General features: G+C 53.4%; 1 protein-coding gene across 7 annotated transcripts in view; it reads right to left on the bottom strand.

Annotated features, from left to right (window-relative positions):
- Window positions 1–209: 209 nt before the first annotated feature.
- Window positions 210–23,554, bottom strand: part of LOC126914387 (dachshund homolog 2) — a 142,437-nt gene continuing 119,092 nt past the window's right edge. For 3 of the 7 annotated variants that reach the window (XM_050718273.1, XM_050718270.1, XM_050718271.1), the window contains 4 exons: window positions 9,734–9,880; window positions 8,703–8,957; window positions 2,956–3,042; window positions 210–1,673 (listed from right to left, as the gene is read on the bottom strand). In XM_050718273.1, coding sequence (XP_050574230.1) covers window positions 1,621–1,673; window positions 2,956–3,042; window positions 8,703–8,957; window positions 9,734–9,880 — 542 coding nt within the window. In that variant the 3' untranslated portion in view covers window positions 210–1,620. Of the gene's footprint in view, window positions 1,674–2,955; window positions 3,043–8,629; window positions 8,958–9,733; window positions 9,881–23,554 lie in introns of all 7 variants that reach the window. The other 4 variants (XM_050718276.1, XM_050718275.1, XM_050718274.1 and 1 more) reach the window with 4 other exon arrangements.

Raw genomic sequence — 23,554 nt, 5'->3', positions numbered from 1 at the left:
TCGTCGCGGTTCGGCTCGGGCGCCCCCTTCTCCCTCTTGGTCGCGTCCAACGTGTTTCACCGGAAATATTTCGCCGAGCTGCGGCCGATCAACGCAAACGCAGGACACACGCAATATGCATTAGCCTTACTTGTCGACGGTAGTAACTAAGTTTATTTATATAAATAAGGTGTTACGATTTAAAACGCACGGGAGAATTTATCCGTTGTTTCTCCCCTTTCTTTTTATTCCGCTCTCTCTCTCTCTCTCTCTCTCTCTCATTCTCTCGCACGCGCACTTAGTACTCTCCTTACTCTGCTAATCTCGATCGAAGCGTATTCTATCGTTCTAGCGCTAATTCAGCTTCGTTCTCGTCACCATCTTAAATTCTCGTCGATCTATGTATCACGTTCTCTCACAGTCTCCGTCCACTTAACTGTCTATCGATATCACACTCGCATTCGCACAGCTTCTCACGCTCTATATGATACAGAGTAATCGAGTCGCGGCTCGTCGCGAAGCTTCTTGTGGATCTTGTGTCCGGTATTACGGTACCACGCGCGAACTGTGCTTTGTTGCACGATATTATGCTGTTCGAAAGAAGATCGGAAATGCAGTTGGCCGTACAAGAATTTCCGATCGATGGCTAAGCGACGAGCCTGGCGAATCTCGAGACGCGCGCGCTTTTCTTTTTCTTCCCACGCCCGTCAACGATCGGGCTTCTCATGGTACACCGTCGTCGGGGAAATAATATTAATAATAATGATAATAATACTCGAAACCGAGGCGGCGCGCCCGATCGTTCGTACAGCTTAACACGATTAACTAATTAAAGTCGATCTGTAATTAGGGGATAGGTACCTCTAGGAACGCATGCACGCGCGCACGCACTCTCAAGCAGTCTTTAGAAATATCTTCCGTCTCTTTATTTTCCTCCCGATAAATTTCCTCGCAAGTTCGTGCTTGTCTCATTATCATTTCGCTTATTTTCGGCCGTGTTCTCCGCGAAATACGAAAGTCACGCGCGGTTTCGACTGTCCCTGGGTAAATCGGTATATCCTTGCACGTGGTATACATTCGCGTGTCGTTTCTCGCCGGATTCGATTAAAATGGCTGCGTTTTCGCGTTGCAGAAACGATGGAAAACGAACAGCCATTACGGTCGTTTCATTGATATGTGTTTCCATCCTTGCTCGTCGTCGATTGCGACTGTCGCTACATCCGAAAGCAGTCCCTGTCCCGAGGGGGCGACCGACAACGAGCATTCATCGTGGGTTCGATCGACGTTTCGGGTTTAACGTTCTTTGTCATCTGTGCCACGCTCGATCGACGAGCGAGTAAGCTTGGTTCGCACGAGCGTTAAACTCGCGCAGTTGCACGCGCACTCTCTTCTCCGTGTATTCGAAGCTACGTGATCTCGTCCGTTCGCGATCGATATCACTTTGCATGGTGGGCCGATTTAGTCGCCTCAGCCGCGCGAATCACACGAAACTACGACGAAGAGTCCGATGGCTCGGTACGCGCCACTTTCGACGCCGTTTCCCTCGTTTCTCTTGCTCCTTGTCTCGATCGATCGCGATCACTCGTTTTGGCTGCTCGCTGGTACACGCTCCGCCCCTCTTCTGCTTTCCTCCAGCCTCTTCTAGGTCGCACTCGTGAACAAAACGGAGTTCTTGTAGTAACCCGTTCGGGATTCTGAAACAGAAGCGGCGGTCAAGAGTTCGGTGTCCTGGTGTGTGTCGCTTGAGAGAAGAATCGCGTAGCCTGATAACGTAAACGTGCTTCTTGTCCCCCGTGCTCCTATCGTCGATCGAGTACACGCGGTTCGGCGGATGAAGCGATCGACCGATTTGAGAATAAGAGAGAAGACCGAGCGAATGATTCGATGATCGTTCAGCTGGAAGCGGCGCCGCTCACTAATTATCCTTGCCTCTTGAGACGTAGATGAACGCGAAAGGGACGAGACGCGGATATTCGGGAGAAAGAGAGACCGAGGATGGGTCCTATCGGGCGCGTTCGTAAATACGAGACGGGTCGACTCATCGGCCCTTAGGGCGCCTTTGTGATCGAGCCGCCACTCGACTTTTTATCGAACTGTCGCTTATGATTGAAAATCACCACGCGCTTTAATAGTCCACCGGACTCGATTTACTTCGTTTCTTCACCCGTGTGTTACCTTCCTCCTACGCTATCCCTAACATCGCTGCGTTACACTCGAGAAAGAGGATACGCAGATTGCACGGACGGACCTTGTCACGGTTTCGGCGCTCCACGGTCCCCGAAAACATTCGGCGGCGCGGTTAATTTCGAAAAGAGAGAAAAGCGTAAACGGAGAACGATCATTCCGCCGATGAAGAGTTGACTTTGCGAAGCCGCGGCCAATTAAGCGGACCACTCGTTAAGCGGCTGCCAAGCCGTGGTGGACTTTGGTTCGCGGACAGAAAAACGATTATTTACGTGCAGCGTCACGTTGGGGGTCTTCGAGACCGAGAGAAACAGACACGAAAAGAGAGAGAAAGAGAGAGAGAGAGAGAGAAAGGCACGAAGAAAGAGCGTCGAAATCGCGCGCGCCATCGGTTAGACGGTTTTTGCCGCGGAGCCTGGAACTTTCGACAAGTTTCCGCGAAGCAAGAGGCGACGGCAAGTTTCGAATCCGGCAGTGGCGTGTGCCGGTGACGCCGCTGCAAGAAACAACCCCGTCGAAACGCGACTGCCATCCCCGAGACTTTCTAATTAAAGATCCGGAACTTTGTTTCTTGTCGCAAGAAATTCCTGCTCGCTGATCCGGCCACGAATCGAGTTACGTTCCGGTCGAACGTCGAATTTTCTTCACCTCCCTCCGTGTCCGGAGGCGGCTAGTCGCGATGGCTCCGCGTAACTTTTACCGGTCGATCTTGACGCCGACGTCTCTTGTACTAAGTCACCGGCGCCCGTGTTTGCTCGAGATTCAATGGCGTGGAAGCGTCGTTGAACCCACCTTGAAGAGGAGACTTCACTTGGTCTCTCTCGGCCGCCTGATGCTGCCGCGATTTTCTCTCCAGCTCGAGTTCCTGCACCAGAGACTCTGCGACAGGGAAGAAAACACAAAAAATTCGTTGGTTATCTCTGTCATGTCGCGGATCTTGCGAACAATTCGGTTCAGCGATTACATATTTGATAGAGCGTCGAGGAAGGGCCAGAGGGACGACACGGTTGCGACCAAATGCATGTCTTGGCGTCGATTTCGTCGAGGCGTAAACCGAAACGCGGCGCGAAGGATGAAACGGAGCGGTAATTAGTGGAAAACCAGCGAGCGCGAACTGCGAGAAAGGGGAAAGGAAAAGGGACGGGACAGGGATAACGGACGAAGGCAGGCGTGAAAGGGCCGCAGGTTTGCTCACTGAATTCCGCAAGGATTAGGGTGAAAACTGGAAAATGTCCCTTTAATGATATCGCGCCGAATTAACCGCCGGCGGACTCTTCCTTTCGGTCTACTTCGTTAAGCGTCCACGGGACGACGCAACGTCCCTTCGACCAGCCTCACGATCGTATCCCTGCCCGTGGATCGGAAGAAGGAGAGCGTGCTACGACTCGTGTCCCTCTCTTGCTGAAAATTGAAAATCCTGCGAGCCGGCGAAATCGTGAAATCGTGAATTCGAAAGAAAGTTCGACGGCAAACGCAAACAAAAGTAGAGCATTCCGATGAGATTTCTAACGTAGGTCGACAAACAGCCCCGAGCGAGAGATTTATCCGTCGATCGAAAGGATTAATCGCGTGAGAAGGAAGGGGATGCGAATATAATCGGCAAGCGTGAAATGGTGCCTCCTTGGGCAATGGTAAAATCGAATTGGGAGGCTATTAAATCCGAGTTAACAGGCGCGGCCTGGTACACGGACGAAGAGTGGAGAGAAGTCGGAGCCGTGGCGATGTACCGCGTAGCACGAGTCGCGCGACCGCGCGGGACTAGAGACGTCGGGGCCGAGATTCCATTATGCTTTGTGCAACAATAGCTGAGGGCTGTTTCGTGGTAGGTGGGTGTGAATTCGTGCGTTCGTCAGAGCCGTTATATTCCACGGGACTGTGGAGCCGGGCGCGAGTGTTTGCGTTTCACTGAGCCAAATTACCTCTGGCGCCCTTATCCGCGCGCGGGGTGTTTCTCGTCCCTTTGATATCCAAATGACAATTTAACTGCTCAAGATACGGCCGGGTTGGCTGTGATTGCGAAGGGTGTCGCGTTGTGTCGTTTGCGCGCCTCTCTCGTCCTGAACGTCGCACAACCATACCGTAGGCCGGGGATAAGTTCGTTGTTCGGCAGAGTTTTTCTTGCCCCGAGGAGAAGAGGAACAGGTCGATCCGATCGAGACAGATCGTAGCCGCGAAACGCATCGGTGCACTTGCAGCCGCACGTACATCCGTGGATATCAGGCGACTAATAGTTTTGCTACCGTATTACATACCCTGACAAATCGCCGGAACAATGAAAACAATTTCAGGCCGTACCGAACGAGTCTGCTACCCCTCTTTCTCACCTCTAAACGGTTGGTATTGTACCCTCGTCCCGGCCGCCGATTTTTTCGGCTGTCGACTGCGGCGGAGGGGGCCCCCGAGCGAGATCGGTGAAAGAAGAACCTCTCGAACTGTATCCGGTATGACTCTGCGTTTATCCGCACGTAATTAACTGGCGCACAATGCATCGCAGGAGAAGGCCAACTCGTCTCTGGAGAGAGGAGACGAAGAAAAGAAGTGGAAGGCGGCGGTAGCGATGCGGTGGCTCGGGAAGGGAGGAAAAAAGGAATACACGGTATATATATATATATATGTGTGTGTGTGTATGCTTGACCGTTCCTCGAAAAATCGAGGTATCGTGCCGGACGACGTGGCAACGTCATTGGAAACGCCGGTGCTTGGATCGATCAGTCTTTTAGTCGGCGAACGCTCGAATTCCACGTCCACGCGTCTTTCGTTTCGAGGTTCCTTCTTTTGATCGTGGTTCGCCCCTCGGAATCGATCAACCGTCAAACTCCTCTCTGGCTCTCTCTCTCTCTCTCTTTCTGGATAATTTTGGTTTTACATGGGGCGAACGTTACGGGCCCGCATGAAGAAAAGTTTAATCGCGCAACATACAGATGGAATGTCTCGATCGAGAGCGGGCAAACGTATCCGTAGAGGCATCGAAGAATCCCAGGTTATTACACCGGCGTGTAATAAGTAATTTCCGAGGCGGCGAACGCTTCGTGACCTCGTGCGCTGAAAAACAAACGTCGTAGCGGGTTCGACGATCTTCTCGCGCGAGTATCCAACGGAGCGACTCCTCCGGAGGATCGTGTCCCGGCCGCGGTAATTGCTCGAATGCTGTCGATCTCTCTCTCTCTCTCTCTCTCTCTCTCTTCCTCTCTTTTCCTCTTTCTCTTTCTCGTGCAGAAGACTCGAGTCGAGAGTTAGCAAAAGTCGAGGAGAAAAAGACCGCCGATATACGAGAAGAGGAGTAGGAGTAGGAAGAGAAAGAGGAGGCACGATGCAAGAAGGACTCGAAGGAAAGAACGAAAAGACGAAGGCGGCGGCGGGAAGGCCACGGGGTTGATTTCGTGTAGCGCCGCGTTTTTAATGCTCTGATCTTTATGTAAAACAGAAGACGGACGGTGAACGAGGGAGGAACAGGGGCGCTGGCACGGGGGCCGAGGGAAGGCGGTGGGCGAGGGCGAGGAGAGCTCGGAGACGGAGGATGCGTGGAGATAGGCGCTCGAGCACCAAGCCGACCGTGAAATTGTATGAATCAAGGAGGTGCATGGAGAAGCGCGGAGACACAAAAAGCGGCGATACGAGCGGAACAAAAAGCGAAGATGGCGAGAACGAAGAGGAATGCTCGAGCCACGATGCTCGCGTCCGCCTCGATTTCCAATAGAAACGCCGCCACTTTGCTCACGCTTTTCCGAACGAACTGCGACCTCCTGTTCACCTCCTGTCTCCACGAATCTCTCGCTCGGCTAGGCGACAGAAGCGAATTTAATCCGTCGTTCGCGATTTCCGACGAGAGTCGCGCTCCTTCCGTCCTTTCGAGAGGGTGTGCGACCGTTTCTCGGCGATAAATTCAAGCGCATAGTTGAACGAGGTCGAGAAGGAGCGAGCAAGATGGGAAAAAAGTCCCTCGAACTGAATCGCGTCTCGTAATCGTCACGTGGAAAGGTAGAAGGAGAGACCGACGATATTCTCGACAGCATCCGCTAACATCTAGTTACCCTCGCGCAAACTAGCGCCAAGCATACACAGGAGCGATGCTTCGTTCCCCTTCCAGTTTACCCTCCCGATTTCTCTAGTCCTGGCTTGTTCGCCGGAAAACCACGTCGTGTCTTGTGGATATATTCGCGGCGAGGGACGCTTTCAAGCCCCCTACCATTTTCAGGCTTCCCGTGTCGACGCGTTAGCTTCCTTTCGCCTCTATATTGCTCGTATACACGCGTCACGGTTTATCACTCTCGCGGGGTTATTGTCTTTCGTCTAATGGTACACGCACGTGTGCGCCGCGTACAGGTGTGTACATAGGATCGTCGACCAGCACCCGGATCGAGCGAGGAACACCGTGGCAGAATATCTCATCACGGCGTTTTCCGGCTGGAATCAGGCCGCGTGTCGTGTACTATTTTCTCGCCTCCCGCATATGCGACGTCAAGAAACAAGATTTCCCGTCCAGATGCGTCGACCAACTTACAACCTACGACCAATCGCGGTATATTGTATCGTTGCTTGGTTCGTTCCGGCTTTACGGTTCGGAGTTTCCGCGCTGTAATAGATTCACCGTGGATACTCGTGCACGCGTATTCCTCGGTGGACCGGCGCGACGCGAACGGGCACGCTTCCAACACAGGCGTTTAACCAGGACATCTATCTCCCAATCTGTCGATCACGAACGATTACGACGTACGGTTGAACATAGGACGACGCGGCATTGTCGCGATTGAGTAGGTGGATTCGGAGATTGGAAAGAAGACGGAGGGACGGTGTAGACAGGAGAGGAAATAAACGACAGAGGAGGAAGGTGGAGAGGAACGCGAAGACGAGGTGCGGCATGTACGGTCTGTCGCCAGACAGCGGCCGACACGCGGAGTAGGGGAGACGTTATGGTTGCTGCGAAATTATTGCATATAGTCTGAATATTAAAGCGTGGCAGAGTGCTCGGTCGTACTCGTCGGGTGGTGGATGCTGGATGATGGACGCGAAGGAATCGTCGTGTGCGCTTGTGCGCGTACACGTATATACGTACTCGAGGGGGGAAACGGGACGCGAGAGAGAAGAAAGGAGCGGGAGTGCAAGGGACAAAGCGAGCGAAAGGGAGAAGTAGACGCACAGAACGGAAGGGGATGAGAGAGAAAGGTAGAGGGTTTAAGGGAAACGAAGGGAGAGCGAGCGAAGGAAGAAAGGAGAGGGAAGACAGGTAACGCCACCGAGAGCCACGGTGGCCGCCGGGGAAATTACGGCTCCTTCCTTACTTGCCAGAGATGTGCATAAACTCTGCATTACACTCAGTGGCACTCATACGTGTATTCCGCTACCGTGAGCGCGACCATCGTCCACGGATGCTTGTCGCACAGGCAAAAGTGGGTCGTTGCGAGCTTATTAAACGCTACTGCGATTCGCTTCAACCGCGACCGGCTTTCCTCTGCTTCTCGCTCGGTCCGCGTCTCCATACTTTCAAGCTCGTTCTCACACGATCTCAAGCAAGAAGTAGCATCGAGATTTTAAAACGATCGATGCACCGATATTGCTAATTACCATTCCTTTCTACTTGTCCGAAACTCGATACGTCTATAGCCATCCCTCGTTTGTCGGGCGATTCCTCGACGCGTTTTCCCGCGCTCCGAGGAGAATGAGAGGCGCTGTTCGTATAGAATGCATGACTCGAAGACAAGGCGGCCCCGAAGTCCCCTCAGTGGCGTAAGTATCCACCTCAGACGACAACGTTACGTCGACCTATGTTTCTCCTTGTTGCTCGACCCGGCGGTCCCTCTCCCCCGTCGCCCCATCTAAATCTCCGTTGTTTATTGCAAATGGATTCCGCATCATGATGCCCGGGTGGCTGTGGGACCCTATTCAAATACCTCGTGTTTCCTCGTCGGAACCGACTCTGGCCCCCCGTCGCCCGCCCCCGACTCGTCTACCCTCACCCCGTGTACGGGGTTGTTATTGCCCCCGGCGTGATTGTTCTCTATCTTTGTCGTTCTCTCTCTCTCTCTCCCCAGATCTTTCGAATAATTTACTTTGCGCGATACCGGCGCGACGCGCGTCTCTTTGCCCTCCGTTGTCTCCTTCTTCTCTCCTTTCTTTCCATTCGCTACGATATCCGCAGTCTCTTCCCCCTCGCACCGAAAAACCGAGGCTTCCTCTTTTTTGTTTGGGTAATCGAGAATCGAAGTCACCCGGCCGGAAGATCAGAAAAATTGAGTGGATCCTAATACGGGAATGCGATTATCCGAATTAGCGGTTTGCCACGGGTCCTCGCCCTCTTTTCATCGCAGTCGCGCCGCTCCCTCTTCTCGTAGCTATGAGACGGATGCCCGCGAGGCTCGCCGTTTTTCTTAAATTTCGCTCGATCGCCATTGTTATCGTCCGCCAGCTTATTTTCTGTCGTCCGTGTGCGCAGATTGACTCGGTACAAAGAGGCAGAAAGTTATCGTACCACTCAGCGTCTCGATGTTGTTGTACTTCTCGAGAGTTAGATGGTTAGTCACAGGATGGTGCAGCAAACTGACCTTGGTAGTTTTGCCAGAAGGCGGAGGCTTGGCTGCCGATCAGGTCCAAGCCGTATCCCCATGCCGGTTTCTCGGGGGTGGAGGGTTGTTGGGAGGGACGCGGTACCTGGGCCTCCCTGTACTGTTGGGCCTGTTGCTGTTGCTGAAGGGGTTGCTGGGATGACTGTTGCTGCGAAGGCTGCTGCTGCGACTGCGAGTGCACCGGACTAGCTTCCGGCGGCTCTGAACTCGTACGAGCCTCCACCTTCACGTTTTCTAAACCACACACACAAAAAAAAGAAACAAAATCAAATTGGCCGAGCGTTTTGCTCGGTCACGGTGTTCGTAATAGTTTGTCCTGCTACGAGAGCAGGTAACGATCCCACCAACAGCCGTCTCGAAGCGGCGAATTCGCGTGCTCCGTTTCATTCGAAATTAGTATCGCTACTCTCTGCTTTTGACAGGGTTAATCAGTGGCGGCAGCGGGAGTAGCAACGTTGTTGCGACGCGAACGGGATTCCTGACCCGCGTTGTATATCGGAATAAGAGATTTCACTTAAAGGGTTTCAAGCTCGTGCTCGAGTTTTGCTAGTGACAGGAAGAAGGGTGCCGCCGCGGTGTGCCTCTCGCTGCCTCCGAACCCCTACCACCGAAGAATCGTGCCGTTTATTATCGTTTAACAGTTTAACCGGAGAATCGAGAAAGAGGCGAGCATCGGGACTGCCGTGTTTGAAACGGGAAGGGGGTAAGGATCTTCCCGCCGGCAGGGGATAAGCAAGGAATCGTATTCTGCCGGGTGTCAGGCTGTTTGCTTTGCCTCGGCGAATTAATTAATTTATTCCGAGATCACCGGTAGCCCGAAGGCTCTGCGAGAGAAATCGTCTGGGAAACAGTTAACAGAACTCGATGAAAACTCTCCCGTTTCTACTACGGTCTTCGTGCTCTTCTCTTTCTTTCTTTCTTTCTTTCTCTGGTATCACGATAATCCTTGAGCAAGCGCGCGCGAACTCGTCTCTTTTCCCGCTCCATTTTCACTCGAAACTGATACTTACCGGTAATCGCTCTGACTTGCTCGGAAGAAGCCCCCGTTGCTTTCAACGCCTCCTCGAGCTGCGTGCGCCTCTTGATCTCCAGTTCCAGTTGTTCCTGTAGGCGTTTCCTTGCCCTTCGTTCTTTCTTTAGCCGTTTCTGGTACATCACTGAAAGCAGAAACATCGAAAGCCTTTAGCATAATTTCAACCGGGGATGTCGCGTGCGACTCTTCCGACTTCGACTTCGACGGACACCTGTCAAAACGACTTAACGGTAGGCGGTGTTCACGGTTCCCCAGGTGGTGGAACCCCGGCGCGGTCAAAGTCCAACGAAATTATCTCGGCGTATCATTGTACCGCGGGGGGTTTCACGGCCAGCACAGGGGGCTTCGGACCTCGAACACGCGTCTAAGCGGGGGTCTGATCGTCCCGTCGGCTACCGTGCGCGCCTGTCAACGATGTCTAACCGAGGATCGACGTCGATCGATCGTTCGATCTAGTTATCGATCGATCTACGAATTGGGTGCCCGGTTAAACCGGTTCCCCTTCTCGACGCCTCGCACCATTTGCGAACGGGAACAATTTTTTTTCGCGACTGCCTCGCAGCTGTCAGCTCGGCCGTGTTTCTTGATTACTTTATCTCGATAGAACGTGGCCCTCCGGTTGCTCGACCGTATCGCGTACTACGCTTTGCAGCGACTCGCTACACCGATTAGGCTGGCGATCGCTTTCTCTCGTGTATTTTCGCTATCTTTGAAACTATCCCGAGCCGATAAGAAATCCGTTCGATTCTCGGATTGTAGAATTCTGGCGAAAGCGGAGGCGCGCAGGAAGAACATTCGACATGGTCAGACGCGTTCTTGCAGACAAGTCGATCGAGCGATCGGTCGAGGCTCTCGGGTCGGCGCGTTTGAACCGTCCCTCCTCCTCTTGTCCGCTTTAATTATTTTCCATTATTGCGAACCGCCGCGTCCGGCCATTGTGTCTTGCTCGGGATCACCCGCTCCCGGCACTTTCGGGCCCCGATCTCTCGCGAACCTGGCCTTTGTTGTCGACGCCTCGATCGCGCGATCATCGTTGCGATCGGCATCGACGGCGTTGCCGCTTCTACGGTGGCCGGATTTCGCGGAACGCAGGGAAACAACGCGAGAGCTGCCTTTCCTGAGACTACCCTGTGTTTAACGTGGAAGTCGGCAGTTAGCGTCCAATTAATCTCGTCACCGAGGAAACGAGTGCGAGTCGGCCACGGACGCGCAAGTGCATCGTCATTTTTGCCCGACCCACGCCGAAGGGTGCTATTAAACGAGCAGGCGTCGTGGAAATTGTAAAAGATAGTTTACACACCGTCGGAGTATCGTTTCGTTCGCACGCCGCTTCCTGTATATCCAGGATAACGCGCGTAAAATTCGAAAGCTCCGAACTAAGGTTAGACGAGCAGCCGAAACGGGAAGACGATTACGATCGGATCCGATTCACCGATATTTTCCACGCGATCGGCAGGTGGACACCGGTTGAGCGTCACTGATACATGATTGATTCCCAGCAGACAAGGCGCAGACAACCCCTTTGCCCCCTCTACCTGATCACGATGCCGGTATACCTGTGTCCCCTTTCCCCGCGCGTACACCTTTGTCTTTCTCCGTTACGATCTTGCTCTCGCCGACTTTCGAGGAACGACGCGGTTTCGAGACGTTGTGGCGTTCCTCTCTCTTTTTTCCTTTCTCGTCCCTCTTCGATACTCTCTCTCGCGTGCTCCGTTTCTTCGTCTCGCCAAGTTCCCGTCCAGATGCTGTCTTCTCCTCGCTGTCGAATAGGTGTGCAACGATAGCAGGGTAAGGAGAAAGCTCGCGTGAGGGTGCGGAGAGGAGGAGGAGGAGGAGGAGGAGGAGGAGGTGGAGAAGGAAGAGGAGGAGGCCGAGAAGGGAGGCGGAGGAGAGGGTTGGCGAGGGCGAGGAGGGACACGAAGCAAAGTACGCCGGTGGCGGGTGGGTGGGGTGGGACAAGGTGGGAAGGGGACAGACTTCTCTCCGGTGGTAGGAGCGGCCTGTGGGGTACAAGGGAGAAGCGGGGGGCGCAGCATTATGATGCAAAGATGGCGCGGCTGCGGCACCCTAGAATTAGCTCGAGCACTCGCCATTGGCCGCTCGGCAAACCACTCCTTCGGTAACAACCGACTGCATACGTTGCATACTAAGGATACACGCGAGCCCGGCAAAGAATTGCCCCGAACCAGGGCTGCCCTGGCCTGACTTCCACCTACGATTCCGAAAGCCACCCGAGTTTCTCGCGTTGCGACTTTTCCTCCGCGCGCGTCCCACTCCGCGATCGAGAACCGCTTGGACGATCGCGAGCGAGGCACGAGCAGCAAGGTGTTCGTTGGTTTTGGTCTTGCGAGAAGTGGTCCATCCGCGATCGTTCGGCAATTTTGATGTCTACGCTGTACGTTGCACACGATACCGGTCGTTGCGAGTCAATAGTTGTTCGGTGACGGCGGTGGATGGCCTTCCCGCGAACTGTCTCTCCTACAGTCTTCGTTGCGACTTTGTTCCGCCTCGGTTCCAGCGCAACAGCCGTGTAACAGCTTCTTAGCGCGAAGCGAAGAATCGCTACGCGAGCATTCCTTCTTCGTCGTTCCTGTTCGCGGCATTTTGCGTTTTCCAAGGGTAGGAAAGACCGGTGATCGTCTCTACGACCCTTGTTTCTCCTTCGATCGATATCGATAAGTCACGCTGCGTTTCTACGCGACACAGCTGGCTGGCGAGCGACGCCGTCGATCGCGCGTCCGAGAAAAAGAAATCCGCGCTCATGATTATGAAATTAGAGCCGGGAGTAGAGCACGGCTGTTCGAGCGAACGGATATCGTCTGAGTACGCCGAACGCCGATGAGTCGTCCGTCGATCGAGAAGCCCGCGAAGGGAATTACCTCCAGGTTCGTTCACGGGGCACAGGGGTTGCGCGATCGAGATAGCGGGTCGAGGGATACCGCGAGTAGGGGGAGAATGCTCCATTAGATAATGCACCGGAGAAGAAAAGTAGGGAGAGAAAAAAGAAACGAGAAACGAGAAGAGGGAGAAGGAAGAGCGGGCTTTCTCTCTCTCTCTCTCTCTCTCTCTCTCTAGATACGTCAAAATGCATCAGCTACCGCTGTGCGTTCGATCAGAAATTTTCTGGCCGCTGTCCGCGCGGACTACCCACGTAGAAGACTCGCGAACTCTGTCGTCGCGTCCGCCTACGTTTAACGCTGGATCGAGAACTCGTGGGCCGATATCGATCTCGCTGCTGTCACGACTGAAATCGTGCAGATCTCGATGAGAGAGAACGCGGGTGGAACGTACGTGCCAGAAACTGGACGGAAAACGACAAAGAACGGCCACGTTGCGTCGGCAACGTCGAGAGATTTTGCGTTAGGTATCGCTTCGGGCTGTTTCGAAGTCGTCGCCTATCTCCGGGAATTAGCGGCCGGCCGCGTAAACAATCAGGGGAAACGCGACGGGGCAAATCCAATAGGGAAACCCGCAGAAACTAATATACAGGCCCGGTCGTCTTACCCGGCTCGCGTTTAATACACGTTCTCCTGCCGGAACGAGAGAACAGTCCCTCCGGGAATAGCAATATGATTTACATTTTGAGGTTATATTGACCATTCCCGGCACCTGCAGCGCTCGCTCCTTCCTAGCCCGCGGCCTTCTTCGTCGATGACCGGGATCTGCTTAGGAAAAATTAATAATACTCTGCCCAAAACGATCCCCGCTTTCCCTCTGTATTGCTCTCTGGTCGATTCGCGATTCCGCTATATCTTTCCCTATACGTTTTAATTCGCCTCGTGCCAATCCCTTTCCGCGAAATCCGATCGTCTGGTATTCGAGAAGCTGCAACGACGACTCCTAAGGTGGAACGTTGAACGAGATCTATCCTCGGAAAGGGATAACGAGGAGCCAAGATTAGGGTCGTGGAAGCTGGCCGCGTACACTTAATGCGTAATTACGATTCATGAAGGCGGATGAACTGCGGCGTGTGGACGAGCGCGCGTAATCTTGCCCGAATACGTCCTCGAGGGCCGAGGAGCGGTGGAAACAGCCGTTACCCGGTGTTTAAAGGGGTTCTTACGCACCTACTCGAGACGCAGCAGCAGTTCGATCTCCTCCGACGGACAGCATCTGTGCTCTACGGCTCTCTCGATATCCATACAAAAGCCGTCCGTTGAATAACATTACGCTCGAGCCACGCCGCTCGCCGCGGACGATTATAGTCCAACGAACGTCGATAGTAGTTAGACCGTGTATCCTGTGCGAATGCTAATTTCGGACGGCTGGAACCGATGCCCGACCGAGTCCGTCCTTCAGGCTAATCGACGAAACCGCGAACCGATGTCTTCCGGTTTTCTGCTTCTCTCCGAACGCATGCACGTACGCTCGCGTTTCACGAGGGGAGAGGCCGTTTTTTGTCGCCTCACGAAGCACGGAGGATCGATTCTTCGGGACGACTGCCAGAGATTCGCCGCGACAATCGTGCCTTCTCACCCTTCTCTCTTACGCGCGCGCTAGGGTCGCTTCTCGTTCAAATATCAATTTTGCGGCGACAACTTTTCGCCACCCTCCTCTCTACTCCATGACCCATATGGAAATGGAGATCGGTCATCGGAATCCAGTTTGCCAGTGGTAACATCCCCGAGAGGGTCAAACGCGTTCGGCTCCCTTGCCTGCGAAGGGTAGCTACCCTTGGACTGGTTTCCATGCCACGGAACGTCGTAAAGTCGAAAGCTTTTCGCTTTTACGTATTATTCTTTTATCCGATATCGGGATAGCCGGTATCCGGCGGCGAGGTATACCAGGGAAAATCCTCTTTCGTGCTCGTCCCTTCGGTTTTCCGGGCCACGAAATATTCTCGCGACCATTCGCTCGAGTAGCGTCTGTTTCGTCTCGCCGCTTGTTTTCATAGGACAAACTAATTTATCCTATTAACATCCGTTGTATACGTTATCGTCGGGCTCGGCGATTCTGTTTATCGGACAGACGAGCTTTAGATTCGCGTTGAAGGAAAGAAATCGAGAGGCTAGACAAGCGTAACGCGAACGAAAACGAAACATGCGTCGCGAAACTGCCTGCCGGGGCAACGATCGTGTCTCGAACGAGATTCAGGCCAACAGGCGGAAGAAACTCCAACGACCGCAGAAACAAATACGGAACTTCCTCCTAGCTTCGCTTCTTCAACGTTTTCGTCCACGTTTCGTCTAAGCGTTCAGGTGTGGTCGGACATGGCGGAAGCGTGCCGCAAGAGACGAAACTTGCGACCAGTGCGGCGCTTGAATTACGCTACCGATACGAAAATGTTTACATCGCGTTCGAGTGTGGGTCATTCGAAACCGACCGATCTGGTTACTAGGTCCAGCGCGCGGAAACGTAATAGCCGTAGTAGCGTTTTGCCCGACTTCTTTGCCTTCGGCTCGAACCCTTTGGCGAGATCGAAAAGAGAGATGGAAAAAACCGAGCGTACGCTCGATGTGTTCGTCCCTGACGAATCGATCGACGCGAAAACGAGGAAAAAGACGCGAGTCTGGAGAAGAAGGAGGAGTCGATCCAGTTCGGTGGATTCGAAAGGGGAGGATCGCGTCGCGTCGTTGGTAACACGTCTATTCCCGGATAATTGTTTTAAAGGTAGCAATCGCTGTCGGGTTACGACCGGCATACATTAATTTAGCCCGATTTATATTATATTATCGGTAAGTATGATCGTCGATGGAGCGGGATGATAGGGCTGCGCCGTGATAACGCATTTCGCGCGCACGTTCGTCGGTTAACGGGAGCCGATTGACCTCGAAGCTCGTTACGTCCAAGGACTGGCAATTACGCGCCGATCAGGCCGCTATAGCGCAAGAAAGACAGAAAGGAATCCACCAAAGAAAGGCAAAAAAATAATACGATCGACAGAAGTTTGTCGAGTCGAATGGGACGCCGGGGGATCCGTATCTGCGAGTCGTTGCTTTATCGGTAGCGAGCAGCGGCAGTTTTCGGGGGCTTCGGCGCTATGGGACGCGTGTTTTATTGCCCGAAAACCGACAGATATCAGGATTATGTGTTCCATCGACGTCGACGCTCGTGTGCGCCACCCATTCGACGCGATACGCCGTCTACGGATCTCTAGCGACGAATCGAGGGAACGAAAGAAGCGTAGACATTCTCTTCTGCTCGAACGGACGTTGACGCGAATTCGCGGCGTCCGTTTTCGCGTGGAAACTCGAACTCGGGGAAACTGTCTCGGCTTCGTTGGTCGGCAAATAAAAGTCGAATAAGAAGAGAAAGAGAAAGGGGAGAATAGAGGATCTACGAAACGGAACGAATCGCGTTAAACATAATGCGAACGAATGCCGATGGCAAAGGCGGTGGTGGCGATGCGGAGTCCGAAAAACGTTAGCTAGATGGTTATCGTGGTAATCGCGGGCCGAACCGATAAAATAAGATCAGAGGCTTTCTAATGCCGGGTTATTTTTTTAAATGGTTCGCTCGATCGGCCGGTCTTCTTCGTCCGTGTGCGGCTGCTCGCTCTTTGCCGAACGGCTCTCTCGGGGTGAAACTATTTTGACCTTTTTCGCGCGTAGACCTCGCATCGAACCGGGTAATTTGGATTTGCAGTCGCGTAAGCGCCACCCTTGCCCTGCCCGATATTATTTCCCCCTGTAAACCTCGTATCTCGCAGAGAAGAAACCGGTGTTTCAAGCTCGGTACCATCTGGACCTCGATGTAGAAGAATTTCGTTAAATATTCATACGGCGAAGAAAGCGCGCGATGTTTTCTCTACTAAAAGCAGAGCATTGTTCCACTTTTTTCTGCCAGCAGCCCATGGCGTCCCCCGCGAACGAAACCCCGCTGTTTTTTCGCCTCCCCTATCGATACGCGATCCACGCGTCCACAGATTGCTCGATGACGTTTCATTTTTCCCCGAATATCCAAAACACCGATCAGGGGACTGGCATCGAGTTCCCGCAGCGTACTACAGCCAGAAATGTTTTAGCTTATCGCGTTTAATGCCATCCCTTTGCGTCACGAAGAGTCAAGGAAGCATCCCCTGGGAAACATACGGCAGCTTAATGGTGATTTTTTGTCGTTATACGACCGTTTTCACCTCGTTTTCGTTTGCCACGCGGACCGTGCCGGACGTGTCAGCACATCTTACCCAGGTTGCTCCGTAACGACACGGATTTTCTGATAGATTTCTCCTCGATGGCTATCGCGAAGGCGACAATGCGCATGTCTTCCCTTCCCGTTTTTATTTGGTGGAATGTACCGAGGATAAAGAAACGGAGAAACTTTTCAAACTTCCACGAAAGCGGAACAAACAAAAAAAAAAAAAAAACGACCATCTCCACGAATTAAATTCTTAAAGTTCCCTGCCGTACATGTGGCATTCCGCGAGTCCCCGAGACATCTAGAATCGAGTTACCTCTAGGCTGCTTCCGTCTCCGTGCCGCTCGGGGGAACCGATATTAATTCCCATAAATTTCCTTTCAAACGTGCATGAATCCTCCTGCCGCCACCCCCAGCCTCGCCCCTTCAAAAGCAAAGGACTGTTTGCCTTTTAATCCGAGTATGCAAAGAACGTTATTCTTCTTTTCCGTCGACAAAACGGCATACAGAAGAAAGGGACGGTGGATGGGTGCGGCGGAGTCGAGGCACCGCCAGCTTACGACGAGCTCTTGCAATATTTAACGACGCGATGAAAGCTGGCGAAATCCGAAAGGAACGCATCGTTACGCCTGGCGTCTTTAAAAACGAACTCGTTTGGCCTATCGGAACGGCTGCTTTGCTCGCGAAGTGGCGCCTTAAACTGCTCCGGCGAAAGAACCGAGGAATTGACGGTAATAGTCGGATTGCGAATGCACGAAACGGAGTAGGTTATATTACGATAGTATCTCGAAGCTGCAGAGGGACGCAGCTATTCCAGCGACTCCTAGGGATTCGACTGGAAGTTCGCGCGCAATTTGATCGTAATTACGATCTAGCCGAGAGTGGAGTTTGTTCCAGTGGTGCGACCAGAGTAAGAGCTGCAGGTCGAGAGACGCCTTAGACAGAGTGGCAGGGATAACCCGTTGGCAAGTGGAACGTCGCGGCGCAGCACGGCGGAGCGGACACCGTGATCCTCCTCCGATCGAGGACGTTGTTTTTCCGCGCGACAGCGGCTAACCGCGGGGGAGGTTGATTCCGAGCCGTATCGCAGAATGTCGGGACGTACGGCACGCGGAAAACGAGATCCATTCGAGTTGTTCTTCGAGGCGGCACCCGCAAAGGGATTGTTTGCGGCGTTCTCGCCGGCTGGAATGGAAAAAGGAGAAAAGCAGGGAACAGATTGAGTGGCGCGCGCAGAGAAAAGAGAGGGCAAGGAACGACACAGAAGTACCGGAAGGGTGGATGCGTTTCAATCCGAGACCGCAGTCGCGGTCGCTTTTCTTTTCCTTTCGTTTCAGTTCCGTTCAAGTGGCTCTTCTCTCCGCCGCAAAACTCTACCGACCGACTCTCGGCCGTGTTTATACAATGTAATGGCTTGTGCCAGCATTGTGCCGGGCGGTCCAGCCACTCACCGCGCACGCCGCCGTTTCGCGATTCCCTTTCGGCATTCGTTTGGCACTTTATCACGCCCCTAGATTGCCGCATTAAACATCCAGCAAAGGGAATTTCCAGTTCCCCCTAGTCGTGTCCCCCGCCGCTCTTCGCTAGCGTCACGCGTCCCCTGCGCGACCGTTTCCATCGAGATTACCGTCCGAGTTCGCCGCGATTACCTTTTTCTCCGATTCGCTTCTTCGTTTCTTTCTCCAAACGAACAAATTTCCATCTCTCTCTTTCTCTCTCGACACCTTTGACGTGCTCCTTTTCTCTTTCGCTTTAATCAGTCGTCTCTTTTCGAACCAGGCACCTTCATCGCGCTCACGTCGCTCCGTCTCTGGCGTCTTTGTCGATCGATGACGCGTTTAGTAATTCAAGAGGGCGAAAGGGAAAAGGGACAAGAAGTAGGAGACTCTATGGAATTATGGCAGGTGGAAGACAGCCGACCTCCCTGGACGGCGATCGTCGTCTCCAATCTACCAGCAGATATACGGTGTCGCGTTACACGCGTGGCTAACGCTATCGACCGAGAGGAGGCCCGGCTTCGCGTGTACACGCCCGTACTCGCGCTGGAACGGTCGCGTTCCATCGTCCTGGATATAGGATTGCTACGTTCAACAGCCGGGTACATTGTTTACGCGTACAAGTTCTACCACTGAAGGACTAATCCGTCTTTCGCGGAGGCCTGCCAGAGGTTTCTCAGATTCCTAGATCCGCGTCGACTCAACCAACACGACCAATCCGATCCTCTGGAAGGGAACGTAGCTATGGTTCGGAGCAGCGTATTCGTAGAAAGCCGGAGAAAACGTTGACGAAACGATCGGTCACGTAATACGTGCGAAGCACCGCGAACACGCCGAGCCGGATATGACTAGGACCGAACGATTATGCGCGGACTAACGTAATCGTGAACGGTATGGGAACGATCGTCGATGAATAAGTCCGGGCCGCGTTTCTCGAAGGATATCGAGAACAAGGGCTTCTTATGGCGCGCACCTTCGGGGCTTCCTTTCGCAACGAATTCCCTGAAACTTTTTCGAGAAACTTGACCGTCCGCAACCCCCTTCCACCTTCAGTCAGGTATCCGGACTGATTTTTCTGCGATCCATTTTCGATCGAGACTACCTCGCTAGACTTCTCTATATGTAGGTTCGTGTAAAATCAGCCAAGAGTTATCTTGCGTTTCTTAAGTCGTTCTGCTTACGTAGGTGCAAGGAAGTTCGGCCTTTTACTGCGAAATTACGAGGAACAAGCTCGCGACGCGTTGCCGTGACGGCGCGGATAGAAGAACGGAGATGCGGTAATTGCGTCAAAGCCAGTCGACGAATTTCAATCACGCCCGGCTCCTCCCTCGTCGTCGGAAAATCATCCAGGCATTATGTATTTGCTCTCGAGTATAACCGGTTCGGTGGGTTCACCCTCGCGAAGTCGCCGCCCGAAGCTTGGCTCGGCTTTCTCTCCGTCTGCCTCTTCTTCTGCCTCACTCGCTCTCTCGTTGAATTCGCGCGAGCTGTCGCCCCCGTCGCGGTTATTAATATTTGCCGACAATTACCGAACCGGCGACCCCTTTAATTCCGCTTCTCCACGACCAAGACACGTTCGAGAGATCGATTCGGAACGACCTTGTTCCTTCCTCGTTCTTCCACTTCCATGAACCTGCCTTTTTCCTCGACTCTTTCTCATTACGGACGCCGTTTCCACGCGAGATCGCTGTATTTGCGGCCGCCTCAAGAATGGAAAGAAGCTGCTGGCCATTACTTTATTACGTTCGACGGCCGAGGGGTTGCGACCGAACGATCGGGCCACGTATCAATACCGAAAATGCCTGCGAGAAACACGCACAGAGGGTAGGGACTCTAGGCGGTTCGACGAAAACCGGTCGCTTTATTCCGTGATATATGTCTGCATTAGTTGGCAGAGCTTCGAGGAAGCGGCAGTTGCTCTTCTAAATCCTTGTTAGACTAACTGCCTGCCGTTTCCTATTCGCGTTCAACAATATCGTTGCACATAGTCTTCTAACGATTATTTCGTTCGGCGAATTTCCCAAGCGCTTTGATCGGTCGGAGCAGTTCTTGCCCAACTCGATTCCTCGTATTCGCGAATCTTGGTAAAGCGAGTGGGAGTTTGTGTTTGCAAGGCATCCGTTCGTCTTCCTCTTGTCCGGTTTCTCGAAGAGCTGCTTTGCCCTCGTGGAAACTAGATCCATAGTTTCGAGTCGAAGCTGGCCGTCGGAACGTGCCAGCTTCTACTTTGGGGATTGGAAAACCCATCAACGCCCGCGCAGTGGAGAGGAAAGGGAGAGAAAGATAGTTTGGCGTCAGGCTCGTCCCAACCCTCTCCAACTACCTTTCTCGCTGGACGGTCCAGAGAACCCCTTGGTTCTCTCGTAAAGCTCTGTTAGGATCCCGGAGCCGTGCAGGAGCCCCGGAAGAGACCGTCCGTGAGAGGGGAAGACCGAGTAAGCTCCGCTTACTAAGTACGTTTTGCATCTAAGACGCTCACCGAGTTTAATTACGGGGCTTTGCGGTACCGGCGACACAGACGCGCCGGGACAACGAGGCGTTCTCGCCCGTATGGTCAGCTCTACCTGCAGTTGGATTCTTTGATCGGGAAGACACGTAGGAGCTATAGAGGGAATTTCCATCGAGACGTCTTGTTTCGCGATAAACTAGGGACTGGTAGTCGAAGGAAAATTGAATAATAGAATTCGATGGGTAAGGAGAGGAATTTGTTGAAAGGAAAAGCACGAAGGAATGGCGAAAACGAGGATCCATGGAGCGTGTTCGGGCTTGGCTAGGAGCGAGCGCATAAAAGCCCGTAGAATGACGTTTTACAAAGGGTCTATCAAGCGTGGAGCAATGTTGATGGGCAACAGATAAGCGGAGGGCCGGTGCAATTTCGCTCGGCGTGCAGCGGCGCAGTCAGCGTCGCCGGCGTTACGATTTTTACGACGCTCCCTTTACAACCGACAAAATGTAATTTTCTGCGATATGTGTGCGGACACCGTGGGGGTCGAAGCCACGACGGAAAGCCGGAGGAGACGGAACGACGCGACGCGAACGGCAGAGTCGAGAATGGCAGGGGGAAGAATCGCGGAAGATGTAGGATAGAGAGAGAGAGAGAGAATGAGAGAGAGAAGAGGCGATGGTCGCGGAAATAGCCGGTCGCTTTGGTCGAAAGGTTCTGCGGCGACCCTCGGTCAAGAGAGCGCGCTCCTCCGCTCGCGAGTATCCCTCGGGAAGGAATCGAAGGTTATTATAACGAAGGAGGATCGTATCGTTCGATTTACCGTAGCTATAAAATTTGAGGAATTTTCAAATACGTTTTCAAATACGACGTTTATAATAGCGGGGCGGGGGCATTCTCGGTCGCGTTCACCTTGGTTGGCAAATAATTTTAAGCGGCTACGCGGGACGTCGTGGCGTCGCGGCGATCGAATTATTGCGAAGGATCCGCGACTCGGTGTCGACCGTAAATTTCGCTGGACAATAAAGAACCGCGCCGGATGGGAATTCCTCGTGCAAAAGGGAGGACCGCCGAAAAAAAAGCAGAGCCAGCTTTCTCCTCTTGGTCGACTCGGTGCCGCGGCCGCCGAACGGGAGACCATCCACGCCATTCATTTTTTCCACATTCGAACACCGTACGACGCCAGTAGAGAGCCGTCTTTCTGCGCGACAACGACCTCGTCTTCGGTGGCGCAAGCCGAAAAAGCCTCGGTTCGTTCGGCAACGGAATTGATTTTTGGAATTTATCGTGGCGAGCTTCCGTTCGCCGCGGCTCGCTTCGCAATCGGCGCGTAAACAAGTCGAGTTTACGACAGGGTTGCACCCGAAAGCACCTTCGACCGGTTAATTGGAAGGCCGGTCTAATCGCGCCGCGGGCCACCGCCACGAAAGAGGCTTTGTTCTTTGTTCCGGGCGAACGCCTTCGTTCTTTCTCTCTCCTTTCCCATCCCTTACCACACTCATTCCATCCTTTCGCGTCAACCTTTCCTCTTTTATACTCTTTGTAGTTTAACTTCCGGTACAAAAGAGTCATCCGCTCGCTTGGCTCTTCGTCGTTCCCGGACCACTGCCTTCTCTACTCCAAACTTTAACTGGCCTTCGTGGCTCGAACGAACGGGAGAAAATATTAACGAAACGTTTCACTTTGGCGCAATCTGATTTTGGAACAGGAAGAAGAAGGAGAAAACGCGGGGATTTCCGCGGACTGGTTGAGCGAACGATATGTGTATCGGCGAGCCATGTGGCGCACGATTTCGCCGGCAACGCAATGCGGCAGTCGCAGTTGGGCCGAGATAATTAGGTTTGAGTGCACTCTGGCCGCCGCAGTCGGTAACTCAGTTATCAGTGGACACCCCGCGTACAATGGCTATCACAACGGCATCAAACATAACGCATCAATTAACGTGAACAATAACCGAGCCGCGCCAGGGGTGACGGGAAGGGTAGATGGCGCGAGCTCCAACGTTCAGGGCCCTTTCTGCACCTCCGCAGCCACTACGCTCGAGCGATGGCCGCTCTACTCGCTACCGATCGCCGACCACGTTCGACTCGTGTTCCACGCGATCTATAGAAACTTCTCGGCGCACGGTCTAATCGTTAGTTTTTTCCTAAGGAGCCTCCGAGCCTTTCGGCGTTCGACCCGAGGCGTCGGCGAGCCGACCGAAGAGCACACACAGACATTGCGTGCGTTCGTTAGCCGCGCGGGCTGATAACGAATTCGGCGAAGCGACGAAAAAGCAATATCCAGAAGACCGAATGTACGCGTGAATCCGCTCGCGTATGCGTGCCGGTACGCCTCTTCATCCATACATGCATATCCATAAGTGCGTGCTATCGCGAGGGAAAGGGAAACAAAGAGGTAGGGCGAATGTATAGAGGGATCGAGAGAGATAGAGAGGCGGCAAGGGATGAACGTTCGTATGCATCGTGCACGATCAGGGCCCTCTGGCGTATTCAAAGCGCGCAGCGTCGCTCCATCTCGAGGAATGCGGCAATCGATTATCACGGTCCTGCATATCGATACTACCGTCGGACACAGGGCCGCGCGGCGCAGAACCGCGCGCGTCGAGCCGGAGACAGCGGCGAAGAGAGAGCGAAAGAGAGGGAGAGAAAGAGAGAGAGAGAGAGAGAGAAGAGGAGGAGGAGGAGAAAGAGAAAGCATTGGGGGACGCCACACGCTAGACAGGGTGCAAGGGTGTCCGCTTAGCGCCGCTCTCCGCTATCCTGGCCACACACGCACACGC

Source organism: Bombus affinis, chromosome 3 (genome assembly GCF_024516045.1).
Source record: "Bombus affinis isolate iyBomAffi1 chromosome 3, iyBomAffi1.2, whole genome shotgun sequence".
Lineage (NCBI taxonomy): Eukaryota > Metazoa > Arthropoda > Insecta > Hymenoptera > Apidae > Bombus > Bombus affinis.
This window is presented reverse-complemented; position numbering and strand designations above follow the sequence as displayed.